Source organism: Ahaetulla prasina, chromosome 16 (assembly GCF_028640845.1).
Source record: "Ahaetulla prasina isolate Xishuangbanna chromosome 16, ASM2864084v1, whole genome shotgun sequence".
In the NCBI taxonomy this organism is placed as follows: domain Eukaryota; kingdom Metazoa; phylum Chordata; class Lepidosauria; order Squamata; family Colubridae; genus Ahaetulla; species Ahaetulla prasina.
The window spans coordinates 3,658,207-3,684,996 of NC_080554.1; the positions used below are offsets into that span (position 1 = coordinate 3,658,207).

At 48.1% G+C, this 26,790-nt stretch overlaps 1 protein-coding gene across 4 annotated transcripts in view; it reads right to left on the bottom strand.

Moving 5' to 3' along the window:
• SCAI (suppressor of cancer cell invasion) overlaps window positions 1-26,790 on the bottom strand; it is a 62,549-nt gene that overhangs the window by 3,616 nt on the left and 32,143 nt on the right. For 3 of the 4 annotated variants that reach the window (XM_058159407.1, XM_058159404.1, XM_058159406.1), the window contains exons 6-16: window positions 24,754-24,861; window positions 23,554-23,650; window positions 22,837-22,935; window positions 22,571-22,723; window positions 20,746-20,847; window positions 19,269-19,370; window positions 17,368-17,446; window positions 13,968-14,067; window positions 11,517-11,598; window positions 8,057-8,129; window positions 941-1,114 (exon numbers count right to left, since the gene is read on the bottom strand). In XM_058159407.1, coding sequence (XP_058015390.1) covers window positions 941-1,114; window positions 8,057-8,129; window positions 11,517-11,598; window positions 13,968-14,067; window positions 17,368-17,446; window positions 19,269-19,370; window positions 20,746-20,847; window positions 22,571-22,723; window positions 22,837-22,935; window positions 23,554-23,650; window positions 24,754-24,861 — 1,169 coding nt within the window. The remainder of the gene's footprint in view (window positions 1-940; window positions 1,115-8,056; window positions 8,130-11,516; window positions 11,599-13,967; window positions 14,068-17,367; window positions 17,447-19,268; window positions 19,371-20,745; window positions 20,848-22,570; window positions 22,724-22,836; window positions 22,936-23,553; window positions 23,651-24,753; window positions 24,862-26,790) is intronic. The other variant, XM_058159408.1, reaches the window with a different exon arrangement.

A 26,790-nucleotide genomic window follows, 5' to 3' on the forward strand; every position in this document is an offset into this window, starting at 1 on the left:
TACGACGGCGGTGAATAAAAGTCAATATACAATGTACTTCAATTTATGCCTAACACAATCTAATTCAACCTACATCTAACACAACCTATTTCAACGAATACCCGACACGATGTACTTCAACTTCTACCTAACACAACCTACCCTGTGTTTCCCTGAAAAATAAGACCCAACCGGAAAGTAAGTCCTAGCATAATTTTTCCGGATGCCCGTAATATAAGCCCTACCCCAAAAATAAGCCCCAGTTAAGATTGTCAACCAGAGGGATGCATTTAGTACCATATTTCCCCACAAAATGAGACCTGATCAGAAAATAAGCCCCAATGCGTCTTTTGGAGCAAAAATTAATATAAGACTTGGTCTTATTTTCAGGGAAAACACGGGTACTTCAATATATCAACTGGTAAAGTTACCTACACGATGACTCAGCTGATCTAACCCGAGCAACAGACGGTAAGTTGCTTTTGAGTTTCTCGTGGTTTTCATTTTACCAGGATTCAGAAATATTTTCTATCCTCATCTACCACGCAACGCTCGCCCCCTTCTTCATCCAAACCATTCACGGGAACGTGGCAGATCAAAATCAGAATTCTAAGCCACCTCATCTGATACCTGAGAACGCGTAACCGCTTTTGAACATGGCGGTCAAGGAAACTCTTGACCTAACCAAATGTAACAAGCTATCCAATCTAGTCCCTTCCCCCTGCACCCACATGTCCATCACATCTCCCAATCAATGCACCATTCCAACTGGAGATGCCACCCAGTCATACCCCTCCAGGTGCAGGGTAGGACGTCCTTGACTTTCTGAGAAAGGAATGTTATTTTGACTACATATCACCCCGAGCTACATACAGCCCCCACCTCCCTAGTTTCCCACAGCAGTAAACGTGGCAGTTCCGAAGGCCCAATGCAAAAGATGGCTTGCAGTCCTGACACATACCTATGGAGCGGGAATGAGTCAAGAGTTGTGCAATATCCCGGTTGATTTTACGAAGGTAATCGTGGCATTTGTCCCAAAGTCCTTTGCGCATGCTTGATAATCCGGAGACAAACAGGAATGCCATTAGAGGGTTGTTCAGGAAGAAAGTGAAGAGGCTTCCACGTTGGGATTGATCTGCAAGACAACAAAAGAACCCAAACAATTTCACATTGTACCCAACAGAAACAAGGCAGGAGCGAGCGAGAGAGAGACAAAGAAGTAACCCACAATGACAATTCTGAATTCTCCAACCGTTGTTGAGAAGTTCAGAAGAGCATGTATTGAAGGCCTCTTTATATCCCTTCTGGTTAGGATAATTTACCAGAAGACTTTGGTAGCTTTAATGACCACCCTTTGCGTGTCGTTTTTTTTATAATTACTCTCCCCGTGTTTGGGGTGTGAATTATACAACCGTCCCAGTCCGTTTGCAAATTGGCAGCACAGAAGCAAAATGGAATGAATTCATCCATGAGAATCTTTGGCGAATGGCAGGTTTTTTTTCCCCCTCTCTTTCTCTCTCTCTCTGCTGGAGAAATTCACCGTTTGGTGTTGTAATGTGGTTTTCGTCGTTTGCTTTTAAAGGGGAATATTCTGCTCCCGGTTTTACTCTCTACCAGTTCTTCTCAATCTTGGCGACAAATTAAGAGGGAGGGTGGATTTCAAACTCTCGGAGTTGGAAGTCCAGCCGTTTCAGAGTCACCAAATTTGAGAAAACATCCCTCCGGATGACAAATAGCCTTCGGCTTATGACCGCCATCGAGCCCCAAATCTCCGTTGCTAAGCGAGGAAGTCGCTAAGGGAGTTTCGCCCCGTTCGACCACCTTTCTTGCCTTCGCTACGGTTAAGCGAATCCCCGCGGTCCTTAATGTTAAGCCACACGGTCGTTCAGCGAATCTGACTCGGCTTGTCCGAAGGTCTCCAAAAGGGGATCCCGTGACCTCCCCGGGGGACACGGCAACGTCGTAAATACGAGACGGTCCGGATTTTGATCCTGCTGCAACGGCCGTGTGGAATCCGGCGGCCAGATACTTCTTCTTCCCCTGTGCCGTTGTAACTTTGAACGGCCATTAAAAGAACGGTGGTAAGTCAAGGGCTACCTGGAATATATATAGATATATATATATTGCGTCACTTTTCCAGGAACCCAAAGACTTCCCCCTCATGACGGAAAAGAACTTACCTCCCAAAGTCAAACAGTGAAGTCTCTAGCTTCTCTCAGGCCTTCACGGCTGACCACCAAGTTTCCTGTGTCACTAATTATGTCACCAGACTGGACTTCATGCTGGGAAGGATGTGGGGAAGGGGCGTCTCTCGTTCTCTGAGAGCGACCACCTCTCCACCAGTTAACAGTTTATAGGGACTGGAAAAACGGGTGGGAAAATTAATCGGTATCGAGCCGCCTTGCAAACCACTCAATCAGTTAAGATTTGCTAAGGTGCTTTTATTTTAATTTTTTTTCAAGAGGCAGCTGGGCTTTCTCGTTTTTTTCCCTTTCGCTTCTCGTCCGAAGAAGCTTCTTCCGCTCTGACTGGATGATGGCGGGAAATGGAAGGATTTCTCCTCCTTTGCAAACAGCTCGTCATTTGCGTCCTTTTTAGAGAGGCGTCGAGGCCCCTTGGAGGTTTGTCCGCGCCCTCGGGATCACCGGAGTGGTGCAAATGGGTGTGGAGCCCCACAACAGGAAAAGAGGGCTGTGAAAATATCTATAGACCAGAGATGGGTTTCAGCAGGTTCTGACCAGTTCTGGTGGTGGCGGAAATTTTGAGTAGTTCGGAGAACCGGTAAATACCACCTCTGGCTGGCCCCGCCCCCATCTATTCTCTGCCTCCCAAGTCCCAGCTGATCGGGAGGGAATGGGGATTTTGCAGTATCCTTCCCCTGGAGCGGGGAGGGAATGGGGATTTTGCAGTATCCTTCCCCTGGAGCGGGGAGGGAATGGGGATTTTGCAATATCCTTCCCCCAGGACTGGGGAGGGAATGGGGATTTTGCAGTATCCTTCCCCTGGAGCAGGGAGGGAATGGGGATTTTGCAATATCCTTCCCCCAGGACTGGGGAGGGAATGGGGATTTTGCAGTATCCTTCCCCTGGAGTGGGGAAGGAATGGGGATTTTGCAATATCCTTCCCCCAGGACTGGGGAGAAAATAGAGATTTTGCAATCTGCCACGCTCACTAAGCCATGCCCACCAAGCCCCACCTACAGAACCGGTAGTACAAAATTTTGAAACCCACCACTGCTACAAACCCCTCACATCCTGGACACAAATTGTTTTAACTTCTACCCTCAAAACGACGCTACAGGGCACTGTACACCAGAACAAGTAGACACATGGACAGTTTTTCCCCCGAATGCCATTTTCTAAGACTGCATTACTATTCTTCTTCTCTTCCTTACTAGTATCTATCTCTTCCCACTTATAACCGTGTCGCTTGTATCTCTCGATTTATACTGTTTTTATTTGTTTCCTAGCACGATTTGATAGCTTATTAGTAACCCATGACTATCACTAAGTGTTGTATCTTTTTATTCTTGACGAATGTATGTTATTCTCCTTATGTACACTGAGAGCGTATGCACCAAAGACAAATTCCTTGTGTGTCCAATCACACTTGGCCAATGAAGAATTCTATTCTATTTTATTCTTTCAGCAGGTCCAAGAAGGCTCCATGCCCATTTGTGCTGCACAGGTGACCCTGAGGACACAGATAAAACTCCAAGTGGCCTCAGCGACTCTGTAAAGGTACAGGTTAAAGGTTCCCCTCGCACATACGTGGACTCGCACATACGTGGACTACTGCAATGCTCTCTACATGGGGCTCCCCTTGAGGGGCATCCGGAGGCTACAGTTAGTCCAGAATGCAGCTGCGTGGGTGATAGAGGGAGCCCCTCGTGGCTCCCGAGTGACACCTATCCTGCGCAGGCTGCACTGGCTACCTGTGGCCTTCCGGGTGCGCTTCAAGGTGTTGGTGAACGTCTTTAAAGCGCTCCATGGCATGGCATAGGGCCGGGCTATTTACGGGACCACCTGCTGCTACCGAAATACCTCTCACCGACCCGTGCGCTCTCACAGAGAGGGACTCCTCAGGGTGCCGTCGGCGCGACAGTGTCATCTGGCGACGCCCAGGGGAAGGGCCTTCTCTGTGGGGGCTCCCGCCCTCTGGAACGAACTCCCCCCAGGACTCCGTCAACTTCCGGACCTCCGAACCTTTCGCCGCGAGCTTAAAACTCACTTATTCATCTGCGCTGGACTGGGTTAGTTTTTTAAATCTATGGGTTTTTAATGGGTTTTTATCCTAAATTTTTAATTTTAGCCAATTTAATAAGTTTTTTAATTGTTTTTTAATTGTATTTATAATGTATTGTGTATTTTTTATCTGGCTGTGAACCGCCCTGAGTCCTTCGGGAGAAGGGCGGTATAAAAATTTAAATAATAAATAATAAATAAATAGTCGTTCTCGACTCTAGGGGGCGGTGCTCATCTCCGTTTCAAAGCCGAAGATCCAGCGCTGTCCGAAGACGTCTCCATGGTCATGTGGCCGGCAGGACTCAACGCCAAAGGCGCACAGAACGCTGTTACCTTCCCACCAAAGGTGGTCCCTATTTTTTCTACTTGCATTTTTTTACGTGCTTTCGAAACTGCTAGGTTGGCAGAAGCTGGGACAAGGAACGGGAGCTCACCCGTTATACAGCGGCACTAGGGATTCGAACCGCTGAGTTGTCGACCTTTCGATTGACAAGCTCAACGTCCTAGCCCCTGAGCCACCGCGTCCCCGTCAACGACTCTCTAAAAGGATGCAATGACCAGCTGTAAATCCTTCCTTTCCCCATCATCCAATCAGAGCTGAAGAAGCTTCCCGAATGAGAAGTGGAAACATCTTCAGAGAAAAACATGGAAGTCCAGCTGCCTCTCGGAAAAGCACATTTGGGACAACCAAGACCTGGAGGATGGAGAATCTCCGTAGACATTTGCTAAGGATGCCAATGAAGTTTCCGCTACCTCAAACCCAACCAACAAAAAGGCAGCTACAGCTTGGCTTGAAACAAAACAGCTGTTAATACCAACACCCGGGGCAACCCGCTGTAGAGGTCGCGCTTTTTTTCAATGGTGTCGTAACTTTGAACGGTCACTAAATGAACTGCTGTTAAGTCGAGGGCTACATGTAACAAGGATTTTGCTTTTTTTAATTTTTTTATTTTCCGGCAAGTTTTGCTAAGAGGACCTCAGCAGTTTTTAAATTCCACCCTTAAATAAAAGCTCAAGAAGAGAGGCCTGAAAACTCTCTCTAGATTCCAATGAAAAACTTACAGACTCCCGATTCCAAGATAAGCTACATTCGTGGGCTCCATCCAAGTTTTCTGTCCTAGTTTTCCTCTCCTGCTGTCGGATTAAAAGTCTCCAGGACTTGAGCAATGGACAGAGAATTTTGCTGGCCCTCATGAAAACTGCTGCCTTTACGAAAGTTGGGCAGCTGTGAAATTCTTTGAGACGAAAGGAATTTTTTAATCATCGTCAGAATACACTAAGGATCCAGCTGAGCTTTTTTTCTGGCTTCCCTGTTCCTGAAACCGACAGCATTCCTTAAATTCCAAAACCCCACGGGATGGGAGCTGTTGGCAGGTCACACCGCACTCAACTGCTGGTGTGTCTTCCAAAAGCTCTCTACACAACCGCGGAAACCACAGGCTGCTTCTAAGCGGTGCAGTTCCCCTTCCTAAACTGCTAATTATCCTCCTTACTTTGACGAGCAAAAAAAAAAGGAAAAAGCCTCTTCCATGATTAGAACACTTTCCTTTTTAAATTTTACCCTGATATCCTGGCCTCTTTAATACAACATCTTATTTTTCGTCTGGGAGGGCTGAGGCACGGATCATCCGTCACTCGGGTTTTCTCAAAAGAGCAATGTTGTAGGATTAATGTAAGCACCCGGAGTTCCTTCTAATATAACTGTACTAGCTGGACGCCCATGCTTCGCTACGAAACTACGTGCTCGGGCTTGATAAATTGACACTTAAAGCCTGAAATTTAACGTAGAATGTGTAACATCAGAGCGTGTTAATTAATATAAGGCAAATGGCACTTGGAACAGAGGGGGAGGGGGAGTGGAATGTCCCAGCCCACAGGCCGGCTGAGTCACACGCTGGCCACGCCACGCCCGGTTTAGCGAAGGGGTAGCATCAGAGCGTGTGAATATAAGGCAACTGGCAGTTGGGACAGAGTTCTTTTCAGGTGGGGAGGGGGAGAAGAATGTCTAGCTCCTTAGCATCGGAGCGTATGAATATAAGGCAACTGGAACAGAGTTCTTTTCAGGTGGGGAGGGGGAGTAGAACGTCTAGCTCCTTAGCATCGGAGCATATGAATATAAGGCAACTGGCAGTTGGGACAGAGTTCTTTTCAGGTGGGTAGGGGGAGTAGAATGTCTAGCTCCTTAGCATCAGACCGTGTGAATATAATACTGTATATATAAAATGCTAATGATCCGATGGTCATTTCGAAAAATCCTTAGAAGGATGTTCCCTAGAAGGAGCATACGTGCCAAATTTCAAGTTCGTAGGCTTTACGGTTCTGGAGATTTCGTGATTACGGCGTTGAGTGGTTTTCGCTTTTATAGATAGATAGATAGATAGATAGATAGATAGATAGATAGATAGATAGATAGATAAGAGATCAGGCTTGAGTGAATTTGTGCAGACGCAGCATTCATTCTCCACGCTGAGCTGAGCGGCTGGCTTGCCGATGTTTCGTCGACTGACTGGGTAACTTCATCAGTGCACTACAGGTAGTTCTTGACTTACGACCGTCATTCAGCCCGTGCCTGATTTTACGACGTTTAATAAGTGAACACGCGGCCGTTAAGCAAATTCATTGTCCACAGTGGATTTATTATTTATTTATTTTTTGGTCAGAAACCGGAAGTACAGGTAGTCCTCGGCTTACGACCACAATGGAGCCAACCATTGTTGCTAAGCGAGACAGTGGATAAGGGAGTTTTGCAACCTTTCTTTCCACGCTCCTTAAGGGAACCCCGGCCGCTGTTAAGTTAATAACCCGAACCTGGCTTCCCCGTTGGCTTTGCTCATTGGGAGGTCGCCAAGGGGGAATCACGTGACACACACACCCCGGGACCTGTTGTAAATATGAGTCCGTGTGCACATGTTCTGAATTTAGATCACGTGACCAGGGGGGGCAGCTGCAACGGCCGTAAGTCTGGGGGACAAAAACCCGCTCCTAAGTCCCATTTTTTCCAGTAATAATAATAATAATTTAATTTTTATATTGTGCCATTATAATTTCAAACGGCTGCTAAAGGAACTCGTCGTAAGTCGAGGACCGCCTGTAAACAGCTTCCCAGCGCCCCCCCCCAAAAAAAACCACCACCCCCAAAACTTGCGATCCCGTGACCGCCTACCTTGCAACGCCTTCGGATACGTGGTCGGAGAAAGCAAACAGACCAGCGGCTGCCCGAACAAATTGGTGAAATTCTAGAAGGGAATAATAAAAATAATAATTATTATTTAATCAAATCCGTGCCACCGGTTCTGTGCGAGAAGCGTGTGTGTTCTATCGGTCAGGCCCAGGAATCCGTAAACCAAGGAGTTTTACGTTGTGCATCAGGAAAACATATGGGCGACACAACGGGATATTTCTCCCCGGTACGGAAGGGCCCACGCCGAGAAGCAAAATTCCTTTCTTTTTGCCGAGGAAGTTTTTCTTCTTCTTAGCATATTTCCTCGCGGCGGGAACGATAGCGGGAGGATGCTGTGAATTTTAACAGGGGGGTAAACCCGCCACCCCCCCGCCACCCCGAAAAAAAAGGAGATCGGAGGTAGTCCCCGACTTACGACCCGCATTGGAGCCCAGAATTTATGTCACGTGAAAAACAGTTGCTTTTTTTCCAGTCCCTGCTGTAACTTCAAACCATCGCTAAGCGGATGGTTGCAAGTCGAGGACTACCTGGGAGCCAGCAAGGGCACCAGCTTTGTATTTCCCGCCTGATATTGAGGAACCTAACCTATAAAACAACTTCCCAGCGCCCCAAAAACCACCACCCCAAAACTTGCAATCCCGTGACCGCCTACCTTGCAACGCCTTCGGATACGTGGTCGGAGAAAGCAAGCAGACCAGCGGCTGCCCGAACAAATTGGTGAAATTCTAGAAAGGAATAATAAAGATAACAATTATTATTTAATCAAATCCGTGCCACCGGTTCTGTGCGAGAAGCGCGTGTGTTCTATCGGTCAGGCCCAGGAATCCGTAAACCAAGGAGTTTTACGTTGTGCATCAGGAAAACATATGGACGACACAACGGGATATTTCTCCCCGGTACGGAAGGGCCCATGCCGAGAAGCAAAATTCCTTTCTTTTTGCCGAGGAAGTTTTTCTTCTTCTTAGCATATTTCCTCGCGGCGGGAACGATAGCGGGAGGATGCTGTGAATTTTAACAGGGGGGTAAACCCGCCCCCCCCCGCCCCCGAAAAAAAAGGAGATCGGAGGTAGTCCCCGACTTACGACCCGCATTGGAGCCCAGAATTTATGTCACGTGAAAAACAGCTGCTTTTTTTCCAGTCCCTGCTGTAACTTCAAACCATCACTAAGCGGATGGTTGTAAGTCGAGGACTACCTGGGTACCAGCAACGGCACCAGCTTTGTATTTCCCGCCTGAGATTGAGGAACCTAACCTATAAAACAACCGTTCCTTTTCCGAGGGGGTCAGGCCAAGAAATTTCGTTAAACTAACCCCGTCCTAAAATGATATATTAAGAACCAGCAGGGTTTACTCAGAATAAGACTTATCTCCCCGGCCCAGCATCCTTTCTCTCTCTCTCTCTCCCATTCCCTCTCTACCTCTCTCTTTCTCTCTTTTCTCTTTCTCTCTCTCTTCTTTCTCTCTCTCCTTTTCTCTCTCTTTTCTCTTTCTCTCTCTCTTCTTTCTCTCTCTCTCCCTTCCTTTTCTCTTTTTTTCTCTCTTCCCCCTTTTCTCTTTCTCTCTTTCTCTCCGTTTCTCTTTCTGTTTTCTTTCTCTTTTCTCTTTCTTTCTTTTTCTTTCTTGCTTGCTATCTCTCTCTTTCCTCTCTTTTCTCTTTCTCTTTTCTCTCTCTCTCCCTTTCTCTTTTCTTTCTTTCTCTCTTCCCCTTTTCTCTTTCTCTCTCTTTCTGTTTTCTCTCTTGCTATCTCTCTTTCTCTTTCTCTCTTTTCTCTCTTTCTGTTTTCTCTCTCTTTTCTTTCTTTTTCTTTCTCTCTCTCTCTTTCTTTCTTTCTCTCTCCCTTTCTTTCTCTTTTCTCTTTCTTTCTCTCTTCCCCTTTTCTCTTTCTTTGTCTTTCTGTTTTCTCTCTTGCTATCTCTCTTTCTCTCTTTTCTCTCTTTCTCTTTCTGTTTTCTCTCTCTTTTCTCTTTCTTTCTTTCTCTCTCTCTCTTTCTTTCTCTCTCCCTTTCTTTCTCTTTTCTCTTTCTTTCTCTTTCTCTTTTCTCTCCTCCTTTCTTCCTCTCTCTCTCTCTCTTTCTTCCCCATCTTTTAGCAATGTGCTGATTAAGGACAATGCTGCTGCCTGAGACGGGAGGTAGCTCAAGTAGATTTATGAGTTGAAGATCTTGGGAGGGGGGGGGAGAAATATAATCCCTGTCTGCAGGTCTGTGCAAAATAGCAGCCAAGGCAGAGTTTGCTGCCCTTAGCAAAAAAATGAAGAAAATATGAACGGAAGCGGTGGAAATAAATAAACAACTTTAGCAGTTGTTTGGCCAGCTTTAGCAATTCGCAACCGGCCAATCCATCGCGCAGGCCTTGTGAATGGCAAGAGGTGGGTGCGCACGAGGAAGCAAGCTTCAAAGGAAGGTTCGCTGCAAGGCACGAATGCGGGAACAGGTGTAGGTGGGAGGATTTCCCTGCGGTCCTTGGTCCATGGGGAAGGTTGGAATACCAAGAACAGGTATTTGTTTATAGTCCACCTTCATCATTTTTATAAGTACGGCCGCAAATATAGATGAGGCTCCTTCCTCCTCCTATTTTCCACACAGGTGGGTTGGGGGGCAGGGGGGGAGAGGGAGGGGGAAGGGGAGGGGGAGAGAGAGAGAGAGGCAACTGGCTTTCATGCCTAAAATGGGACTAGAATTCACATTCTCCTAGTGTCTGGCCTAAAGTCACCAGCCATCTTTTATGCCTAAAGTGGAACTAGAACTCACGTCTCTTGCTGACTGGGCTAAAGTCACCCAGCCAGCTTTCATGTCTAAGACGGAACTATAACTCACATTCTCCTAATGTGTGGCCTAAAGTCACCCAGCCAGCCTTCATGTCTAAGATGGAACTATAACTTACATTCTCCTAGTGTCTGGCCTAAAGTCACCCAGCCAGCTTTTATGCCTAAAGTGGAACTAGAACTCACATCTCCTGCTGACTGGACTAAAGTCACCCAGCCAGCTTTCATGTCTAAGACGGAACTATAACTCACATTCTCCTAATGTGTGGCCTAAAGTCATCCAGCCAGCCTTCATGTCTAAGATGGAACTATAACTCACATTCTCCTAATGTGTGGCCTAAAGTCACCCAGCCACCTTTTATGCCTACAGTGGAACTAGAGCTCATGTCTCCTGCTGATTGAGCTAAAGTCACCCAGCCAGCTTTCATGTCAAAGGTAGAACTAGAACTCAGGTCTCCTGCTGATCGGCCCAAAGCCACCTAGATGGCTATTATGGCTAAACCAGGACTACAACTCATGTCATCCAGGTTTGTTTGGTGTTTTTTTTTCTGGATTATTGCTCCAAAATAGATGCTTTGTGCGGAACACTAAATCAAGTTCAGGTTTTCCTCTTCTAGAACCCTTTAAATTCGGGAGAAAAATAAGATTTACAGTTTATTCTTCATTTGCAACTTAAAGGCTAGTGTTCTGTCCCCATCGCCTCAGTCCGAGCAATGACTTAATTAGCCGGCAACTATCAGCTACGGCAGCAAACTAGCGAGCGTCTGCCAAGTGTCTCTGTTATCTCCCTTGATGCCGATGAGTCACCCAGGAACAAACAGTACTTCAGCTCTTAGTTAAGCAGTTAATTTGCCTGCTACGAAGAGGCACAGCAGTTCTTGCTGCCTTTATATCCTGTGGGGTGTGGCTCCATGACTCAGCACTTCCTAGGCCTGCCCCACCCCTGCTTCTGTTGTTCCCGCCTCTCCTGCCTACGAAACCTAGGGTCCAGCCAGGCCTGATTGCCATCAGCTGGGTCTGGAGGCGTGGCCGGGGGGGTAAAGAGTCAGGGGACGGAGGCCTCGTTATCTCCTCCACCTGGCCTGCCTCTGGCTCCTGGAGCTGAGCCAGGGAAGCCGGTGCTCCAGAGGTAAGTCCTGATGGCCCTTCCCCCTCACTTTCCAAGTCACTTTCTGGCAGGGGGCCCAGCTCGGGGGGCGCAGACACAACAGCTAGATCCAAGAAAACATTTCTCAGACGTTAGGCTAATTTTCTCCTTTTGGCCTCTTCATTCCATTTTATACATAAGCCCAATATTACCCCTGGATAATGTGCTCAAGAGGACTAGTAACTCTAAAACAGGCTTACCTTGTAGGCGACGCTGTTCGACGAATCCACTATGACAAACAGAGGCTTCCTGGTGAAAGGATAGAGATCACCTGGGTGCAAGCTGGGGGGAAAAAAAAGGGGGGGAATCCAGAATGTGTAAGAAAGAGATGCTGCGTCCTTCCACACAGTGTCCCCCCACTTCCCACCTCCCCGAGTCACACGATCTGCTTTTGCAACCTTCTGACAAGCGAAGCCGATGGAGGGAAGGCACATTCGCATAACAACCCTGTTGCTGACTTCTAACACGTGCGATGATTCGCTTAACAACTGGGGCGAGGACAGTCGTAAAAGGGGGCGAACTCCCTTCACGAACGTTTCACTCAGCAGCGGAAAAGGCTGGGCTCCCATGCGGTCGTAACTCAAGGACTACTGTATTCCCACCCCCCTCAAAAAAAATAAAATCTAAACCCCCCTAGCGTGTTTTCAGAATGCTCGTAATAGAAGACCTCCCCTCCCCCAAAATAACCCCCAGTTAAGATTGTCAGCCAGATTCGGAAAAGGATTTGGTAAAGGATTGTATGATAAAATGGGCACAGAATATTCAGGAACCAATAATGTTGGAAACATGGGAGAAAATTTGGGTTAGAAATGTTAAGTTTACACAAGCACAGAATTTAAGGGAAAATTTTTATAAGATGTTTTATAGATGGCACTTAGATCCCAAAAAATTATCATGTATGTATCCTAATATCCAAGCGAAATGTTGGAGGTGTGATTGTGATGATGCTACATATTTTCATATTTGGTGGACTTGCAAGAAAATTAAGGTCTTTTGGATAAGAATTTGGTGGATTATTCAAAATGTACTGAAGAAGAAGATAAAGTTCCTGCCACAATTTTTCCTTTTGGGAATTATAACGGATTGTACAGGGATTGAGACTAAATTGATTCTGAATTTAATAACAGCAGCAAGACTGTTGATTGGACAATACTGGAAGAAGAAGAGATACCTACAATAGAAGAATGGATATTGAAAGTTATTAATTTGGCTGAGATGGCTAAAATCTCAGCGTTTTAAAAGACAATACGCAGGAAAGATATTTAATTGAATGGAAAAATGGATTGATTATCTACAAAACAGATATCAGATTAAGAAATATCAGATTGCCTTTGAATAATTAGAAAGTTATTTTATGTAATGGGGAGGGGGTTGGGAGATGAAAAGCTTTGGATGTGGTTATTTGGATTGGAAGGGAAAATTTTATTCTATGCTTGGTTTATGTATAACAATACCTTGTGATTGACCCGGGAAGCCGGGGGGGGGGGGAGAGGGGGGAAGGGGTTTTTTTTTTTGGTTTTTTTTTGGGAGGGAGGGGGAAAAAAGGGGGAAAATGTTTTTGTTTTTTAAAACTCTTTCAATAAAAAAAAAAAAAGATTGTCAGCCAGATTGGCGCATTTAGTACTGTTATTCCCCCCCCCCCCGAAAATAAGACCTAACCGGAAAATAAGCCCTAATGCAACTTTTGGAGCCAAAATTAATATTAAAAGTTGATCTTGTTTTCGGGGGAAATTTGCTATTTGTATTCACTATTACTACACATTGGTATTGAACATTTTTGTCATTGGTACGAACTCAACCCAAAGGCACCAAAGGATAATGGGAACAAAATACCACTTTTTCCCTCCCCTCAAAGGAGGTTATTCCAGATTGATGACAGTTATTCCTCGACATGCAACCATGGTTCAGCGACCAGAGCTTAACAGCGGTGCTGAAAAAAGTGACTTAGGACCGCTCCTCGGACTTATGACTTATGTCGCAGCAACAAAACTCGGACGCTTGGCAAGAAAGGCGTGTATTCCGCGAGAGCCGTGCAGAGCGCCGTATGGCTTCCGTCAAGTGAAGTCCGGGGGAAGGGAGGAGGTGGGAGGAAGCAAATTTGCTTAGCAACCGAACGATTCCTTTAACAACTGTGGTGAAATCGCTCAACCGCCATGCCCCCCCTCCCTCCCCCCAAAAAAACCCGTTAAGTCAGGCTCCGCTTTGCTTGGGAGGTGGAAATTCCGGTGTCAGCCCTGAAGCGGGTCTGACTGAGGCCATTTTGAGGCTCCAGCGCTGACGGGGGGAGGAATAGAGATAGTTGGGGTGTTCTGGTCAAAGCAAAATACTTTCTCTTGGGAATCAAGGACATTCCTGCAGGTGTCCGGAAGGAGGGGTTTGATGTCACCTAGCAACCGGACGGTATCCTGATTGGGCCATGGGACTGACCGTTTTGGGAAAGCGACCAACTTTTACTTTTATTAAGGCGGGAATATTCAGAGCCGGTTTTCCACCAGCCCGTGCCAATACGACATGTCCAATAAACCTGTTCTTTTGAGAAAATGTCTCAGAGTTTTGTTTGCTTTGGATGTGTTACTTGGAACCCTGACATCCTATATAGGACTGCCTATATAATTTGAGGGCCGTTGATCTCGCAGGAACGCGCAACTCACCAGTGCATTTCCTTGTACAACTGGTTACGTTTGTGGATTCCGTCCCCGTTTATGATATCCCGGTTGCTGTTCGTCAGGACACCCCCGAAATCGTAGGGACCTGCAGGGAGCAAATGGGAGGTTAAGGACAGCAGCTGGCTTGGCGACCAGTTAAACACAGAAATATAAGGACCCCAAAAAACTCCAGGAGGAAGGACTTTGACAGTAGTTGTAAGAGCAAAGAAATAACTAGCTGGAACGACAAACTTTGGGTTGAAACCATCCATCATAAGGCTGACAAGCTTGAGAAGCACTGAGCTGTTGGGAAGTTAAGAGGTTGAAAGTTTGCAGGTAGTCCTCGACTTAAAGCAGTTCGTTTAGTGGCCGTTCGAAGTCACAACGGCACTGAAAAAGGGTGACTTACGACCGTTTTCAACGGCGACCAACCCCACGATCAAAATTTGGACACGTGGCAACTGGCTCGTACTTACGACGGTTGCAGGGCCCCGGGGGTCACGTGACCCCTTCACAATCGAAGTCCATGGGGAAGCCAGGCTCATTTAACAATCGGGTGGCTTAACGTATCACCTCCAGCGATTCGCTTAACGACCGCGGCAAGAAAAGTCGTAAAAACGTGGCAAAAATCACTGAACAAACGTCTCAGCGGCAGAGGTTTGGGGCTCCATTTGTGGCCGTAAGTTAAGGACTGCCTGCAATGTTTCGAATAATCCTAGTGGAGACAACTTTGTTCACACCCAACCAAGTTGAGTGGGAAAGACAATTCTATAAATCAGCATTAGATACTGGACTGTACGCCCCACTTCCCCACTGGAAGGTCTGACTGGGGACTCTCACCACCCAGAGATACCGAGGTTGTGGTCCGCCAGCAGCCTGCGGAGCTGGCAACAGAGTCAGGCAGCGATGAAGCTGAGGAAGAGCGTGGGCCAGTCCTGGAGGCTGAGGAAGGCCCGGATGAGGGCTCTGCATCAGAGCCAGAGGTGGGGCCAGGGCCATCGGGGAGTGAGGTGCGGACTCCAGAGCCTCCAGAGGCTGACACTAGTGAGGCAGAGGAACAGGAGGAGCCTGTTCCTAATGCACACATGAGAAGAGCTGCCAGAAGGCAAGAGCAGCTCAAGCAAAGAGGACGACTCGGGAGTAGGGCCAAGAGATGATTGGCCCCTCCTATAAGGCTTAAAAGACCAGCAACGGCATTTGAGTTTTGCCGGAAAACAACGCTGATAGCTTCGTCTTCTTGCATTTATTTTGTATCGGTGTCTTCTGAACGTTTACCAAGAAAGGCCTTTGCCAGTTTGCCTAATTGGATCAAGGTTTGCGATAGGACTGGGGAATTTGTTTTAATTTGAGTTGAACGACGCTGAGAATGAAGTAATTCTTAGCTGTTCAAATAAAGTTTGCTTGTGTTTTTTCACCGACTGAGTTTCCTACTACCTACTTGGTCCTGGGTCACAACACATATGTGTCGTGTCCCACTCCTCCGCTGACGGCCGGGTCAGGGAAATCCGAATCAGGCTTGCCTCTGCAGCTTTGCCAAAGTCCTAGCAAAGTCCTCAGGGCAGGCAGGAGACCTGAAAATGACTTCAGCAAGATATGTTTAGACTTTGCCTGACTCAGAGACTGCCAGAAAGCAGATCCTTTATATAGGCCATGGGGTGTGGCTCCATGACTCAGCACTTATCCAGGCCTGCCCCTCCCTTCCTTCTGTTGCCTCCGCCTATCAAGTCTTCTGACGCGAGGGTCACTCCAGTCGGCAGCTGTTGGCAATTGACCTCCCTCAGGCTCACATGCTGTGGAGGAGGGGGAGGGGTCTAGTTGCTCGTTTGCCTGGGCATGGAGCCAGAGCTGGGGGCTGGAGGTACTTCCTCCTCTTCAGCCTGTCTGGGCATGGAGCCAGGGCTGGAGCCGGGAGGCATACTAGGACATTCCTCCGTGTTCCGAAGCAGATAAGAAGGCCCCGGCTGTGGTGAGATCGGACGAGACACAATATGTTCCTCCATGACTATCAAGCCATGACATGATTCACTGGGATTTCCTTACACGCCAAGACTTGGTGCGACATGCAGTCTAAATTCTAAAGGAGCAGAGACCAAGGTGAGCAGAAGCATCTCTAATATCTCGGTCTCAAGAGATGAGAAATGGCATCTAGAGCTTTGTATGGCCTTGAGCTACAGTTCTCATTCTACTCAAAGAGTCCGTAAGGTGAACATCTCAAAAGTTAAGAGGTAGGGAGTATCTACTATCAGAGACAGGACCTCACAAAAGATAGACGACAAAAGAACAGAATGACAAAGAGTTGGAAGGGACCTTGGAGGTCTTCTAGCCCAACCCCTTCGCTCCAGCAGGAGACAAAACCGACCCAGCACAAACACACACACACTGCAAAAATCCTGTTTAACAGCTTTTCCAAAGCTATTTTGAGGGGGGGGGGAGGAGGAGAACGGGACCCACCACCTTCACCTCTTATTAATTTTACAGGGAGAAATTTTGTCGGGAGCAAAGAGCAAGGAAAGACTCTGGAAAAGTTTTATGATTCATGCAAGGAAGATGTTTAACAAGCATGCGTTTTATAAAGGAATGCAAATCTCAACATGGATGGAATGAAGCGGGCACAACGTCCATGGTTTGTGTTGTTGTTGTTGTTGTTTTGGAGGGGTGGGGTGTCAGATCCTAATTTTCTCCAAGGATTCAGCAGCAATTTTTTTAAAAAAGTGGAGGGTGGGGGAAGAGGAGGAGGAGAAGCCGGGAGGGGACGAGGTAAGCAACAGAGAGTCCTTTGACCAAGGAAGGACACAGAAGTGAGGACTACCCGGGTCGTGAAAAAGGCTTGAATTGTCACGACAAAACAAGGAAACAGCCCCACGTCACCCCCAAAGACCAAATTGGAAAGCTGTTAAAGGTCTGGTTTTCAAAAAAAAACCAAAACCCACAAAAGCCAGGTTAGGTAAAACAGAGAAACATCAGAATTTCGGAGACTTTTCAGGCTAGGTGGTATGAGACACCGTAGCCCGTTAAGAACGTCTCTGCTTCATCACACTCGACCGGATGCTCTCCACAAGAAGCCCTGGACCAACTCAGTGGCTTCTTCAACCCCTTCTTCCCCAAATGGACACGTCCCTGATTGACGCGAGCCATGAGCGGTAAGGGTGGAAAGGGTTCCAGCTGCGGTCTTTCCAACCCACAAAAAAGGGGGAGTGCGTTGACGCTGGGAAGGACCAGAAGGACGTCACGCTCTTCGGGGCTCTGAAAAGAGCGGGAGACCCACCCGGGACCCAACGAAGGAGAACGTCAACTTCTCCGGAGAGGAGGCTTAGGGTGTGTGTGTGGAGGCCGCCTTGCCCTCCTCGAACCACCAAGAGAATTCAAGCCCTTCTTCACGACCCGGAAGCATTCCTTTATTTTCTACCTTCACTATCCGAACGACCTGAAGGGAAGACCCCGGTGGCTGACAGGTAGATCAACAGCACGCTATTGGCGGGCAGCTCCTGAAAAAGAGACCAGAAGAGAGAGAGTGGGAGAGGGAGGGAGGGAGGGAGGAAAGAAGGGAGGGAGGAAGGAAGGGAAGAGGAGGAGGAGAAACCGGGAGGGGACGAGGTAAGCAACAGAGAGTCCTTTGACCAAGGAAGGACACAGAAGTGAGGACTACCCGGGTCGTGAAAAAGGCTTGAATTGTCACGACAAAACAAGGAAACAGCCCCACGTCACCCCCAAAGACCAAATTGGAAAGCTGTTAAAGGTCTGGTTTTCAAAAAAAAACCAAAACCCACAAAAGCCAGGTTAGGTAAAACAGAGAAACATCAGAATTTCGGAGACTTTTCAGGCTAGGTGGTATGAGACACCGTAGCCCGTCAAGAACGTCTCTGCTTCATCACACACTCGACCGGATGCTCTCCACAAGAAGCCCTGGAGCAACTCAGTGGCTTCTTCAACCCCTTCTTCCCCAAATGGACACGTCCCTGATTGACGCGAGCCATGAGCGGTAAAGGGTGGAAAGGGTTCCAGCTGCGGTCTTTCCAACCCACAAAAAAGGGGGAGTGCGTTGACGCTGGGAAGGACCAGAAGGACGTCACGCTCTTCGGGGCTCTGAAAAGAGCGGGAGACCCACCCGGGACCCAACAAAGGAGAACGTCAACTTCTCCGGAGAGGAGGCTTAGGGTGTGTGTGTGGAGGCCGCCTTGCCCTCCTCGAACCACCAAGAGAATTCAAGCCCTTCTTCACGACCCGGAAGCATTCCTTTATTTTCTACCTTCACTATCCGAACGACCTGAAGGGAAGACCCCGGTGGCTGACAGGTAGATCAACAGCACGCTATTGGCGGGCAGCTCCTGAAAAAGAGACCAGAAGAGAGAGAGTGGGAGAGGGAGGGAGGGAGGGAGGGAGGAAAGAAGGGAGGGAGGAAGGAAGGAAGGGGAAGAGGGAGGGAGGGAGGAAAGGAGAGAAGGAGGGAGGAAGGAAGGAAGAAGAGGGAGGAGGAGGAAGAGGAGGAGGAAAGGAGAAAAGGAGAGAAGAAGAAGAGGGAGGGAGGGAGGAAAGAAGGGAGGGAAGGAGGAAGGAAGGAAGGAAGGAAGGAAGGGGAAGAGGGAGGGAGGGAGGAAAGGAGAAAAGGAGAGAAGGAGGGAGGAAAGAAGGGAGGGAGGGAGGGAGGGAGGAAAGAAGGGAGGGAGAAAGGAAGGAAGGGGAAGAGGGAGGGAGGGAGGAAAGGAGAGAAGGAGGGAGGGAAAAAGGAAGGAAGAAGAGGGAGGGAGGGAGGGAGGGAAAGAGGGAGGGAGGGAAGGAGGAAGAAAGGGAGGAAAGAAATAATCCAGCTCTGGATTATCCTCTGAAGCTGCATCTAGTGCCAGGTTTGTAGTCCTTCCTTTCTCTCCTTTTTTTCCCCTCCCTCTCTCCCTCTTTCCTTCTTTCTTTCTTTCTTTTTTCCTTCCTTCCTTCCTTCCTTCCTTTTCCTTCTTTCCTTCCTTCCTTTCCTTTCCTTTCCTTTCCTTTCCTTCCTTCCTTCCTTCCTTCTTCCTTCCTTCCTTCCTTCTTCTTCCTCTCTCTCTCTCTCTCTCTCTCTCTCTCAAACCCCCCATCCCCCATTTTTTGCCTAGCCGGCTTCAGCTTTTTTCCTTTTAAAAAATGCTTTTAACAGTTAAAAAAAAAAAAAAAACCCTGATGATCGCACGGCTCAGCTGGGCATGGAGGGGAGGGGGCAGGGATTTTTGCTACCGGTTCTCCGAACCACCCGCCACTATCTCTACCGGATCGGGTGAGCCGGTCCGAACCGGGAGCATTTCACCCCTGGACCAGCCTCACCTCTGCTTCACAAACCTTAAATGATGCCGCAAGGAAGGTGTAGAGCTGGCTAAAAGTTGGCTTGTATAACAAGTATTTGTGAGGGTTTTCTCTTCTGGCTGGTTTTTCAGTGCTCTCCTGCGGAAGACAGAAAGACATTTCCTTAAAGAAGTTCCAAGTTGTTGGGGTTCCCCCCCCCCCAACGACAGAAGAAAGAGTTGCTTTCTTGGATCTGGCTGGCGTTTCCTACAACGTTGTGGTTTCTTCTCTGTTATTTCTTTGTTGAAACAAACATTGTGGCTGACCAACTCACATATAGAATACAATCCACGGCATTAAAACAAAAGAAAATTAAAAACCGCACCTCTCTCTCTCTCTCTCTCTCACCCACACACACACACATACTACATGCCAACAGCAAAACCATCAAATCAACCACTTGATCCTCTCCAGCAGGGACCACAACAGCACTGAAAAAAATCATATCTTTTGGGCCTTTTTGGAAGGGAGGGAGGGAGGAGGAAAAGAAAAGAGAGAGAGGGAGAGAGAGAGAGAGGAAGGGAGGGAGGGAGGAAAAGAGGGAAGGAAGGAGGGAGGAAGAAGTAAGGGGAAGGAGAGAGAGAGAGGAAGGGAGGGAGGAAAAGGAAAGAGAGAGAGGGAGGGAGAGGAAGGAAAGAAGGAAGAAAGGAAAAGAGGGAAGGAGGGAGGGAAGTAAGGGGAAGGAGGGAGAGAGAGGAAGAAAGGAGGGAGGAAGAAGTAAGGGGAAGGAGGGAGAGAGAAGAAGGAAAGGAGGAAGGAAGGAAGGAAGGAAAGAGACAAGCAAGGAAAGGAGACAAGGAAGAAAGAGGTAGGGAAGGAAGGAAGGAAGGAAGAAAGGAAGGAAGGAGACAAGGAAGAAAGAGGGAGGGAAGGAAGGAAGGAAGGAAGGAAGGAAGGAAGGAAGGAAGGACGGAAGGAAGAGGAAGGAAGGAAGGAAGGAAGGAAGGAAGGAAGGAAGGAAGGAAGGAAGGAAGAGGAAGGAGGGACGGAGAGTAAGGGGAGAGGGAGGAAGAAGTAAGGGGAAGGTGGGAGAGGAAGGAGCGGAAGAAAGATGGGAAGGAAGGCAAGAGGGAGGGAGAGGAAGGAAAGAAGGAAGAAAGAAGCGAGGGAGGGAGCAAAAATCCATTTTGGGGGATCCTGTTGTCATTTTTATTGTGTTAGCCTCAAAAGAGCAAAAACCCAATGGCTCCAGGCAAGCATTCAGAAGACCTAAATTCAAGCTCCCCCCACCCCGTCCCAAGTTACTGAATCTCTTTGGGTAATTCTGGGCCGGCCACGCTCTCTTTCGCCCCAGCCCTTAGCATCCCTGGAGGAATTGCAGGACGCGTAAAATCGGACAAAGACAGGATGTTGGAGAGGGATACCTGCGAGGCTCGGGGTGAGAGGGCTAAAGCGCCTGCCACGCCGCTGACAAACCCCCCCCCCTCATTCCAAAGAACCCCAACGGCGTGACGATATTACGCGGAAGACTTGCCTGCAGCCCCGGCTTGTTCATCTGCGTGGCGAGGTTCATGGGCTCCCTTTCCAGCGCCTGCAGCATCCGGAACATGTCGATTGTCAGTTCACTAAACTTCACCTACCAAAGAACCAGGGGGCACTTTAAGCCAGGTTGGAGATGAGCCACGCCTGTTACTAACGCTTGGTGCCCTGAAAATTAGCTCCGCTTCTTGAGACGTTGCTGTTCCTTTAAAACGCAGGAGGCAGGGATTGGTCCAGGCAAAACCTCTTTTATTTGTACACGACTGTGAATTAACGTTCGTTCGCAGTCAACAAGGCCTGTCCAAACAGTTTTTCAAAGGACTATTTATCGACACAAACCTTATCTCGCTTGGGAAGCTGCCAAGTGACTTGTTTCCCAAATGCAGAGTAAGGCAAAACTTGGCACAGAGTCTCTTAAGAGTCATGAACGGAACTTTACACTCTTAAAACTACTGAACGAACGGATTGTTTCCTGCAAAAGCCCCCTCCCCGTTCGCGCATCTTTTGTTTCCTATGGGAGGGGCCAATCATCTCCAAGGTGTGGCTTTACTCCTTGCTTTCTGAGTTGTTCTAGTCTTCTGGCAGCTCTGCGCATGCATGTCAGAGTATATTCATCAAATAACAAAGTAACAAAGTCAGCCAATTGGGAGCTGAGACAGACTGGAGCCAGGGCATGTCTTAGTCTGGAGCTTCTGAGTCTGTGCAGAGAAAATGAAACTAACTGGTCTCTCTACTGTACTCTGCGTGTCTGATGATCTAAGCTGAAATGAAACTGTGAATCTGCTGTTGGTATTGTAAATTTACTTCATGTGTTATTGTGAATATAAAGAAGTTCATGAATCCTGTTGAATCAGTTATCTGTGTGTGCTTCTGGATTTGGTTCTTGACAATGCGCACACTGGGAACAGGCTCCAGCTGTTCCTCTGCCTCACTGCTGTCTATCTCCCTCTCTGCCTCCGACGCAGAGCCCTCGTCCGAGCTTTCCCCAGCCCCCAGGACTGGCCCATGTTCCTCCCCAACCTCCTCACTGTCCGACTCTGCTGCCAGCTCTGCTGGGTGCCGGCGGGCTACAATTGCTCTCTCACAAAATGTGGGACAATTCAGGTCTTGTGTGGAAAGAATGTCAGAAGACAGGAGAAGAGCATCTGGGCACCGTGTTCCAAAGCTGCTTGTTCACAAAAAGGCAACTGGGCTTCATTTTTCCTGGAAGACGTTTCGCTTCTCATCCGAGAAGCTTCCCCAGAACTGAAAAAGCTTCCTTGGATGAGAAGCAAAACCTCTTCAAAGGAAAAGCGGAAAGGCCAGTTGCACGGGGCAACTGTGACCCGGACGGCTGAGAATCTCCACACACATCTAAAGCTGATGAAACGACTAAAAAGCCAGAAGGCTGGCGGAACAGAAAGACGCAGATAGTCCTCGATTTACGACCATTTACTTAGCGACCGGAGTTACAACGGCGCTGAAGAAAATGGCTGAGGGGGATGAGTGTTTTTCACACCGTTGCAGCTTCCCTCACAGTCACGTGACCCAAATTTGGTCGGAAAGCTGGGTCAGAAGGCCACAAATGGGGGGCCACCTGACCCCGTCAGAAATACGAGCCAGTGGCCAAGCACCCGAAATCGGATCACGTGAACCGCGGGGACGCTGCAATGGTCGTTAAGTGTGAAAAACGGTCCTGTCCCTTCTTTCAACTTCGAAACAGTCACTAAACAGAACGGCTGTAAGTCGAGGACCAGGTGTATACCAGCCATCGCCTGCTCTGGCCAGGCGATGTGCGGTGACATACGCAGGCACAGTGGGGGGAGGGGAGGAGAACTCACCTGATTGTTGCAATTGCCAATAATGAGCGCGTCGGCCAGCGTTAACTGACCCACAATCATGCCTTGTTCCAGCAGAGGGGCTCCTGTTTCGGATAGGCGGTTGGAGAGGATGACCAGCGTGTTGTCGTCGTTTAAGACCATGACTGGGTCTGCCTAGAAAGAAGACCGAGATGGTGAAGAGCCCGAAGAACCAATCCCAGCAGGTTATAGCGTCAGATATTAAAAAAAACCAACCACAACAGTTCAGGGGTCTCTGTAGATCTTACCTCAATGAAAGCGGCCACTTCCTGCAGGACAAGATTCCACTCAACTTGATCTTCTGTGTTGAAACGGTGGGTGTAATCTTCAATCTCATCCGATAGTTCCTGGGGAAAGAAAGCAAGACGTTCCTTGCAAGGGTCTTCTCTAAGGCCACCACCAGCTACAGCCCTGAGGGTCACACCCAAGACGGTGTTGTGGTCCGTCAGCAGCCTACGGAGCTGGCAACCGATGAGGCAGAGGTGAGGCCAGGGCCATCGGGGAGTGAGGTGCGGATTCCAGAGCCTGATAATAGTGAGGCAGAGGAACAGGAGGAGCCTGTTTCTAATGCACGCATGAGAAGAGCTGCCAGAAGAAAAGAGCAGCTCAAGCAAAGAGGACGACTCAGGAATAGTGCCAAGAGATAATTGGCCCGTGCCATAAGGCTTAAAAGACCAGCAACAGCATTTGAGCTTTGCTGAAAAACAATACTGATAGCTTTATCTTGTTGCATTTGTTTCGTATCGGTGTCTTCTGAACTTTTGCCAAGAAAGGCCTTTGGCAGTTTGCCTAATTGGACCAAGGTTTGCGATAGGACTGAGGAATTTGTGTTGGGAGGAATTTGCTTTAATTTGAGTTGAACGACGCTGGGAATGGAGTAATTCGAATAAAGTTTTTTGTTTTTTTTCACGGACTTAGTTTCCTACTACCTACTCGGGTCCTGGGTCACCACAGACGGGACTCACCTTCACAAGATCCTTGACCACCACCATTTTGTTGAGTAAGAGGCAAACCACGATGAACCGGGCGTAGTAACGTAGTTTCTTAACTACCAACTCAGGCCTGTGAAAAGAGGAAAGCGGATGGGAGAAAAAGACCCCTCGTCAGAAAGGAAACACCTGGCTTCTAGAGAGGAACGTTGAGTGACACCATATTTAGGTTGACTTTCTTCTCAAAAGTCCTAGCGGATGACGGTCTCCAAAAGAGGAGCCAAAGCAAAACCCCATCGGGAGAAGGAACTTTCGCTAAGTCCCAGAGATCCAAACTCAACAGTTGGTGGACCTTCAGAAGTCCATGCCTGGAAGAACTCGTCACACCATCCTGTCCAGTGGTAGTATTCAGCCAGTTCTATCCAGTTCAAGCAAACCGGTAGCGGCAGCTATGGGTGGCTCCACTCACCCACCTGTTGTGGTCCGTCAGCAGCCTACAGAGCAGGCAACGGAGTCGGACAGCGATGAGGCTGAGGTGGGGCCATTGGGAAGTGAGGTGCGGACTCCAGAGCCTCCAGAGACTGATAGCAGTGAGGCAGAGGAACAGGAGGAGCCTGTTCCTAATGCACGCATGAGAAGAGCTGCCAGAAGGCAAGAGCAGCTCAAGCAGAGAGGATGACTTGGGAGTACGGCCAAGAGATGATTGGCCCCTCCCATAAGGCTTAAAAGACCAGCAACGGCATTTGGGCTTTGCCGGAAAACAACGTTGGTAGCTTCGTCTTCTGCTTCATCTTCATCTACGTCTTGCCTTTATTTTTGTGACTTCTGAACGTTTGCCAAGAAAGGCCTTTGGCAGTTTGCCTAATTGGACCAAGGTTGGCGATAGGACTGAGGAATTTGTTTTAATTTGAGTTGAACGACGCTGGGAATGAAGTAATTCTCAGCTGTTTGAATAAAGTTTGTTGTTGTTGTTGTTTTTCACGGACTGACTTTCCTACTACCTACTTGGGCCTGGGTCACGACACCACCCCGACGTCAACACATCCCATTTTTGATGCTCTGTGCCTGCGCAGAAGGTTCTACGCATGTGCAGAGGTGTCGTGCGCGCGCTTACATTTGCGAACCGGTAGCGAAGGTTATGTCAATACCACCACTCATCCTGTCCCCACCGATGGAAACCCACACAACGGCCACGCAACACTTCTGGCTTTTTTTGAATAATTAAAGTAAACTCACAAGCCTGACCTGTCTTCCTTGTTGACTTGGGAGTAGTAAGATCTCTGCCGTATGGCAGAGTAGAAGGAGAACGCTTCGTTCAGATAGCTGGTTTCAGAGGTGCGAAGGCTGTGGAGAAAAGAGACGTGAGATAGCGGTCCCTGCTTCAAAAATTCAACCGATTTCTTCTCCAGGCACAATCCTCACTGAGATTATTATCACTATCCCTTTCCTTTCTGATCAGATAAGGGAATGACAGAGTTGGAAGGAACCTTGGAGGTCTTCTAGCCCAGCCCACTGCTTAGGCAGGAAACCCTACGCCACTTCAGATAAATGGTTGTCCAATCTCTTCTTAAAAACTTCCAATGTTGGAGCATTCACAACTTCTGGAGGCAAGTTGTTCGACTGATTAATTGTTCTAACCGTCAGGAAATTTCTCCTTAGTTCTAAGTTGCTTCTCTCCTTGATTAGTTTCCACCCATTGCTTCTTCTCCTGCCCTCAGATGCTTTGGAGAATAGCTTGACTGCCTCTTTTTTGGGGCAGCCCCTGAGATATTGGAAGACCGCTATCATGTCTCCCCTAGTCCTTCTTTTCATTATAACCCATTGTAGCAACTATTCTTATATATTTTAGCCTCCAGTGCCCAGTAAAGTATCCCTGATGATGTTACTTAGTTTTGATAACGAAATATCTGCAAGAGGAGGGAGCACCAAGGATCCCAAAATCCTCCTCCTCCACCCCACTCCCTTCGAAGACTGATGACGTTACCTAGTTGGGTCATGCAACAAAACAAAGCAAGCTCAGAGAGCACCAAGGACCCCGAAGTTCAGCCCTGAGCTACAAATCTCTCTCTTTAACCTAGAGGCGGAGCTCTCGCCTCACAATCAGGAGGCTGCGAGTTCAATCCTAGGTAGAGGCTCGATAAACTTAGCAACCGTGCATCTAACGTAACCACGGCAGTGAGCCACTTAACGACTGTGGCCGGAAAGGTGGTAAAATGGGGGAAAGTCACTTAACAATGGTCTGGCTTAGCAACAGGCATTTTGGCCTCAGTTGCAGTCCTAAGTCGAGGACCACCTGGGCTCGGTCACCCATGCATTCCCATTCCTGCTTTTGTTAGCTTTGCCTTCCACGCTTCCAACCTTCCCTTTCCCATGTGTAGTTACTTACTAGTAATGGTAATAAAGCTGTCCAATCTTGGAGGCGATCTCTCCAATTTGCCAGCGCTTCAGGCCGTACCGATTGTCCAGAACTTGTCTTCATTGGTGACCCAACCCAAAAAAAAAATATGGAAACTGCAAGTCAGACTTATCTTCAGTGCACAAGCGCTCAACATTAAGTCTTTCGGATTTTACTTCCGAAAGCGACAGAATAACAAGAGTGACAGAATTGGAAGGGACCTTGGAGGTCTTCTAGCCCAGCCCACTGCTTAGGCAGGAAACCCTACGCCACTTCAGATAAATGGTTGTCCAATCTCTTCTTAAAAACTTCCAATGTTGGAGCATTCACAACTTCTGGAGGCAAGTTGTTCGACTGATTAATTGTTCTAACCGTCAGGAAATTTCTCCTTAGTTCTAAGTTGCTTCTCTCCTTGATTAGTTTCCACCCATTGCTTCTCATCCTGCCCTCAGATGCTTTGGAGAATAGCTTGACTGCCTCTTTTTTGGGGCAACCCCTGAGATATTGGAAGACCGCTATCATGTCTCCCCTAGTCCTTCTTTTCATTAAACTAGATATAACCCATTGTAGCAACTATTCTTATATATTTTAGCCTCCAGTGCCCAGTAAAGTATCCCTGATGATGTTACTTAGTTTTGATAACGAAATATCTGCAAGAGGAGGGAGCACCAAGGATCCCAACAAAACAAAACAAGCTCAGAGAGCACCAAGGACCCCGCAGTTCAGCCCTGAGCTACAAATCTCTCTCTTTAACCTAGAGGCGGAGCTCTCGCCTCACAATCAGGAGGCTGCGAGTTCAATCCTAGGTAGAGGCTCGATAAACTCAGCAACCGTGCAACTAACGTAACCACGGCAGTGAGCCACTTAACAACTGTGGC